Here is a 7,152-nt window from a genome sequence, read left to right as displayed (position 1 = left end):
AAACTAATTAACATGACAGTAATCACCAACAGTTAATTATTAAAGTATGGGGCATGCCGCTCGGTGGCATGAAACCATTATTCGGGAAAAACTTTAATAGCTGTGCATCACTATAAAGGGAAGTAAAACACATTCAATTTATCAAAAGAGCGTGATAAACCATTTCACTCGTTCACCGCTTTTGCAGAGGATGCATGATTCTTTGGTGAAGAGCGGCCACCCTTAAGTACCTACGCCCCGACCTCTGATTGTATAGAAGTGCCTATGTCAGTGTCTACCACAGAGGTTTATTTTACAATAAGAAAGCGCAAGAAAAGCTGGAGAAAGTTTTACCGTGGTTATATATTTTTGGAAATAACAACCAATCAAACATATGAGAAGTGTCTATGAAAAGAAAAAGATATGGATCTTTATAATTCGATGACATTTTCAACATAGAGTAACATAGAGAGGAACTGCAGCTGTGTGGTGGGGTGGGGGATTTTGGTAGTTTTAGGAAGCAAGTATATAGCACATTTATAACTATTTGAAACGTTGAGGAAGGGGGGGGGGGGTGTGGAAGATTAGGTTTGATCATGCAATGGGTGATTGTCACCTTTTTTGATATAATGATGAGTACGATGAGTTTCATACTTAGCGTTACAAATATCAGTTAAAAGTGCATGAAATCGCCAAAACATGAACATATTTTATTCGAAGCTGTTAATATAGCAGTCGTTTGATTCAGAAGTAAACACATTGATGAATCCGCAACGTCCAAAGTGGTTGTGAGATGTGTAAGGACGCTCTTCATCACCAGCATCGCCATCACATATCTCATTCTGCCATACGTCACCCTCCCAGCCCTCACCTGGCAAAAACCTCTTCACTTCGAACCATCCATTTTCGGTCTGACTACAGTCCATGTTTACGTCAACCATCCAGTAGTGGTCACCCCATTCATTCAACTCGCTGTAGCCGAAACCATCTTCGCTGACTGTGGCCGAGTATGTCTCGTTATTGGTCGTCCATACCATTGGTGTCCCGGATGCTGCGGTTCCACCAAAGCTACCCTGGCCATTCTCTGCTCCATACCAGTCAAGGTAATTGTCGCCAACCTTCCAGGCTTTGAATTTCTCGTTTTCTCCTCCATCAAGTCGGTGTTCGATGGGGACAGCACCTGTTTCTTCACCGTTGTCGCTACCGCCACGGAGGAACAAGTCTTGTCCGTAGGCAGTTTGCCTTTGGATGAAGATGACGGTCCTTTGAAAATCGTCTGTAGGAGCTGTCGTTTCATCTTCAGCCAAGCTCAATTGAACACAGGCAATGAAAGTAAGGACGAGTATTATACTGGAACCCATTTTCTGTTAATAAAAAATAAAAATAAAAGAAGAGAGAAATGAAATGATATGATATGCAATGAGAATAAAAAATGAGTAACGTCCCCGATATAGTGCTAAATTTATTACTAACAGTAACCGATAGTGCCGATTATCTGTCGACGCCTTTTTTAATTCAAAGTGAAAATCAAACGACCAGACATTTAAAATGAATGAAAGTCGAATTCACGTTTGCCTGCGATCGGTAGCGTCGAGAGTTAAGTCGGGCTCGGGGGACGGTTATGTCCCTGGCCCCGTCTCCTTAAGTAAATTATGAAAAAGAGGATACGTTATCATTTATCCCATATTTTCCCGGGTTCCTCATTGATCCTTACATGTAGGCCCTTGCCATTTCTTGTCAGAGGGCTTGAATTGCCCGGATCTGAGCTTAATACCACGAGATTATGAGCTGGCGGACGGAAAAAAATATGATAGGCTACGTCGGGTACATTATACACACACACGTTGTCCAAAAATAAAATTGATTTGATTTCAAATCCACCCCCACACACACTTTTCTTCAACTCAGTTGCATATAATTTGTGTGATATACCTATGCCCATACAAAATTTCGTGAAATTACAGGGTGCCATCTCTCTAAACCAAAGATTTAAGTTAATTGGGGAGGTGGGAGAGGGGTACTGGAAAACCAAATGTTGATTGCCTGTGATATAACTTTATACTTCAATAGTGGTAAAGGTTTTTTATATTTACATGAATAACTTATTTCAAAATGTAGTTAAGATGAATCGATTGCGTGTACGATTGACTGTATATAAGAGAGGTTGATCTTCGTATCACTGCATGCAAAGTTAGTCAACTTCAAAATACCTTTATAAATTCAATTGATATATCATACAACTAAAACTGAAAACTTTGGCTTACTGAACATGAGTTGAAACCGTATGAAGTGGAATCAAATTAAGTACCACCTTTTCTTTAAAAAACTGTCAATAAATAACGATATCTCACCCCCTGCAGTACGTCGCACATGAGATGAAATAAAATACTTTGCCATGTCTTTCCCCTGATGCGGAACGATTTTACCAGCACGCTCTTGTAATGTACCGGTATATTTATATATATATATATATATATGTATATATATATGTATATATATACATATTCACATGTAGATACATATATTTATCTATATATATATATATATCTATATATATATATATCTATATATATCTATATCTATATATATATATATATATAGACTAAAATTTCACTTTCCGAGACATAGGATATATTTTTACAAGGCGTAATTAATATATATATATATATATATATATATATATATATACATATATATATATTAATTACGCCTTGTAAAAATATATCCTATGTCTCGGAAAGTGAAATTTTAGTCTGATAGACGGGTAGCTTGACAGTATTTTACGTCCCTTGAAAAAACCAAACACATAAGACGTCGATTTAATCGTTTATACTGCTTGTTAAAAATGTCCTATATCTCGGAAGTAAAATTTAAGTCTGAAAGACTGGTAGTTTGACGGTATTTCACGTCCCTTGAAAATCCAAACACATAAGGCGATTCAATCGTTTCTTACTGCTTGTTAAAATTGTCCTTTCGGAACATTGAATCGTTGACAACAGAATAATTATATATATATATATATATTTATATATATATATATATATATATATATATATATATATATATATATATATATATATATATATAAATATATATATATATATATATATATATATATATATATATATATATATATATATATATATATATATATACATATATATATCAATATTTTAATATGTGCAAACAAGTCATGAAACTCAGAAAATTGTGTTCATCTCTCAATCTGAGCCCAATCAGATAGTGATATGTCGAGATATAAGATACCTAAATGTGTGAACATGAAATGAATAAATTTTAAATCTGTAGTTTCATGATGAATTCTGATTGTTTGCATATTCTAAGTTGAAAGTTTACAGTCTTGTTCAAGGCCAAGGTCCTCTGACACGACTTTACAACTTAACCCCTGGTCATCGGTATACTTGTCACACCCACACACCGAAATGAGCACATTTAAAACAATCTCTCCTGGGGCACCACAGTGCACCACATACACGTGTCATCCGGGGACATCCTATAGGGTGCAGCCACAAACCGGTGCACACAACTAAATTCCCAAGTTACCTCACAGGTCCCCATTTATACACCTGGGTGAAGAGAGGCAATGGAGATAAAGTGCCTTGCCTAAGGACACAACGCAATCATCTGATCAGGACTCGAAGTCGAACCTGCAACTCTTAGATTACATGTCCGCCACTGTCTTAACCACTTGACCTTGCCCACCCTCCCACCCTCCCCCATTCTCAATAACAGTGTTTAACAAAAAGTTGACCATAATAAAAAAAATGCAGCCATAAAATAACAATGTAAATTACCACATTTTTTTTTTAATTTGCCTCTTCGAATATTGACTTTTACCCAAATTATCTTATGATTATGATCGAGTGGAATTCAATTATCTCACATTTCCAGATAAAATCGCACTTGGCTCTTCTTTCAGCGGCATCATTAAACTTATATAATTATAAATTCTAATTTTGTTGAACACTATTTTTGTTATAAACATCTATATTAAACAGTTACGCATATCCTCTTTGAATTTTCACGCGTTTAATGTAATCAGGAAATGTAAATATATTTTAGGATATTAAACTGTCCTTTAGGCGAACGTTTATATAAAGCCACTGCATCCGATATATAGGTCTAAAAACTTAGATCACAGGTTATAATTTCTATAGTTATTAATATACTTTATATAGAGTCACATATAGTCTAAATGTAACAATACATTCTTATCCCAGAATACAGAGATACAGCTATTAATTTTGACATCTTAAGAAATTGTATAATTCTGGATAAATCACAGCAAGAAAAGGGTTACAAAATATCTTAGTTTAAATATCATGATAGCGATAAGCAACTTACAAATCTTGCGGACCACTTTAGATATACTTCGTCGTGTACAGGATTGCAACACTGGATTCTTGTTCCGTGGCAACTCGAAGAAAGGTGACAGTTATATCATGACATGTAGTTTTATACCTAATCCCCAGGGTTAGGGCGGTGCTGTGTTTGTGAACTTTGACCGCCAATCAAATATATATCTTACGAGGACGCAACGAGACGTGTCAATATTCATATAAGTTATCCGATCTTGTGCTCGTGTAAAATATCCTGGTATATGACAACAACAACGACGAAGGTTACAACTTGTCAATATCCACGTCTACACAAATATGAGGTATATTATAATAGTTTATACACAATAATGTAACACTCTGTATATTCCAGTATATGTACCTTTATATTTGCTCCCAAGAAAAATCAAACTTACAAAGGTATATACACACACACACACACATGTTTGTATTACATTCAGACCGAGGACCCCACTGTATTTTCCATTGTTCAAATCCACGTACCCTAACCCTAACAATACCCCATACAATAGAATTCTTCCGAGGACGTGGTGATTCTTTAGAAATCACAACCGAGGACCTGGAATTCTTTTGTTCAAGTCCTCGGTCAGATAGAAAAACAAACGCACCCACACACACACACCTATATGTATATACTTATACAGATCATTTTGACCATTGATTTAACTTATGCAAGTTTGTGCAGTTTCGTATTAGTCCTTAATTATTAGTCTTATTATTCCTATCACCATTAGCCACTTGCCTAAGATCATGTGTAGAATTATGTTCCCCTTGCGATGATCACACACTCATGCACTGTCTCGATTAATGGGACTGGGGTTTTGAGAGCGGATCAGTCGTTTAGTTGTTTGATTTTTTCGTGCCCATGCAGGTTCTTTCCTGAGTAACTTTTCTAATACGTTCACCATATGAATCAGTTCATTCTTAATATTTAGAGTAAACCTATACAAATATAAAAAGAGAAGTATTGTTACTTGTGAGTTGTGGGAAGTAATGTTAGTTTAATTACACACAATATAGGCCTATGATCGTTGCTATATTTACGCTGGAAAACTATAATAGATACGGAGCACTACATGTCTGTCAGAGAAGTAACCAATGTATACCTATTTGTTTCAGGTATTTAACGAATCTACTCGGTTGTTACAAGAAATATTCTAAAACTGTCATTTTTTTTTTAAACTTTAACTTGAAGTTGACATTTCGTACATTCCCCACCAGGTAAATTCATTCATTTATTGTAGATCTAAAACGATTTGAGACATTTTCTATATTGGTTCTTACATGATTAGGCTACATTTTGTCGTGGCGAATTGATTATGCAGTTTTAAACTTTCGAATGACTCATGTGTGTATGTGACGGAATGTAAGTAGTGTATTTGTGTCAGTGTGTGTATGGGGAAGGCCGAAGGGTATGGGGAAGTTGCAGATCAAGTTGAACCATAAATGTTACGTTATGTCCGGGACTGTCTTGCAGAACTATATTGTGCCAGTTACACATATTCGTTCATGAAGCCTATTGTTGTGTAGTGTTGGTGGCGGAAAAATCGTTCCTTATTTTCGTTGAGGTGTATATACCTTTCCGTATATTTCATCGTGGTAAATTAGAGTTCTGAACGCTACACCCGTATATATAGCTGATGCCTTGCATGCATCACCAGGCCTCACGATAACAGTGATGCCTATATATTCTGTAACAAGTGAAATTGTTCGGGGTAAAATGTGTTAAAAATTATTTAAGTCGTCCACTTTTGTAAATATATATTTATACTGTATCTTTGTGCAATGCATTAGTGTTAATTTTAAGTATGTGAACCCTCAAGAAAATTGCGTCATACTGTTGCTATACCCTTGATATATACTCTGTCTGTCTGTCTGTCTGTCTGTCTGTCTATCTGTCTGTCTGTCTGTCTGTCTAAGAGCTGTGCGTTATACGTAATATAACCTGCTGTGTTTCATGCCTGTGTTTTCACGAGAAGAAAGTTCTGTACAAAGTAAAGAGAAACTCAGTTGACAGAGTCGTATCTAGCCAGTTAACCGCTAAAGATCCAAAACATCACCAACAGAATTTTCACTGTGGAATTCACTCTAAGGCGACATGAGGATAACTTCCTGTCGTAATCACTATATCACTATAGTGTAATCACTATAGTATAATCACTATGGCGACAGCAGGATATATTAAACTTCCTGTCATAATCACTATGTAATCACTATTGTGTAATCACTATAGTGTAATCACTATGGCGACAGCAGGATATATTACACTTCTTTTTTATAATCACTATGTAATCACTATTGTGTAATCACTATGTCATCACTACGGTATAATCACTATGGCGACAGCAGGATATATTAAACTTCCTGTCGTAATCACTATGAGCATATAGTGACGATAAACAATGTACATATCAGGACGAAAGTTACATAGACCTACATCTTCAAGGGGACACAAAACCCAATTAGTACCATCATCTTAAATATGGTACAGATCTTAACTTGAAGAAAACCGTTACTCTCCGACACAGCTAAGAAGAATCCTGATATACGTTTGAGAGATATCCTTGTTTTAAAAGCTCGTGTGTAACAGTTGTCGTTTTGTAAATCAATGGTATACTAGCGCCACTACGATCTGAAACTTTTTACTTTGTCTATGTTTCTTTTGTTTCATATTTTCAAAGTAGATAAGTTAACATGCATGCAGTATTAAACCTGAAACCAGTGGCATCGTTAGGTCATGTTAACAGCTTCACTATGTTAAAATTTGGCAGTTTCAAAAGTCATCTCCATAAGA

At 35.8% G+C, this 7,152-nt stretch overlaps 1 protein-coding gene across 1 annotated transcript; it reads right to left on the bottom strand.

Moving 5' to 3' along the window:
* Positions 1-322: 322 nt before the first annotated feature.
* Positions 323-4,484, bottom strand: LOC139973611 (alpha-amylase-like). The gene is made up of 2 exons (XM_071980414.1): positions 4,345-4,484; positions 323-1,343 (listed from the first exon to the last, which is right to left on the bottom strand). The coding sequence occupies exon 2, from the start codon at positions 1,338-1,340 to the stop codon at positions 690-692; it is 651 nt and encodes a 216-aa protein (XP_071836515.1). The 5' UTR covers positions 1,341-1,343; positions 4,345-4,484; the 3' UTR covers positions 323-689.
* Between the last annotated feature and the right edge of the window lie 2,668 nt (positions 4,485-7,152).

This window comes from Apostichopus japonicus, chromosome 9 (assembly GCF_037975245.1).
Source record: "Apostichopus japonicus isolate 1M-3 chromosome 9, ASM3797524v1, whole genome shotgun sequence".
NCBI lineage: Eukaryota > Metazoa > Echinodermata > Holothuroidea > Aspidochirotida > Stichopodidae > Apostichopus > Apostichopus japonicus.
This window is presented reverse-complemented; position numbering and strand designations above follow the sequence as displayed.

Coding starts and splice junctions, on each gene's coding strand:
- LOC139973611 (XM_071980414.1), bottom strand. CDS start 1,340: ATGGGTTCCAGTATAATACTCGTCCTTACTTTCATTGCCTGTGTTCAA.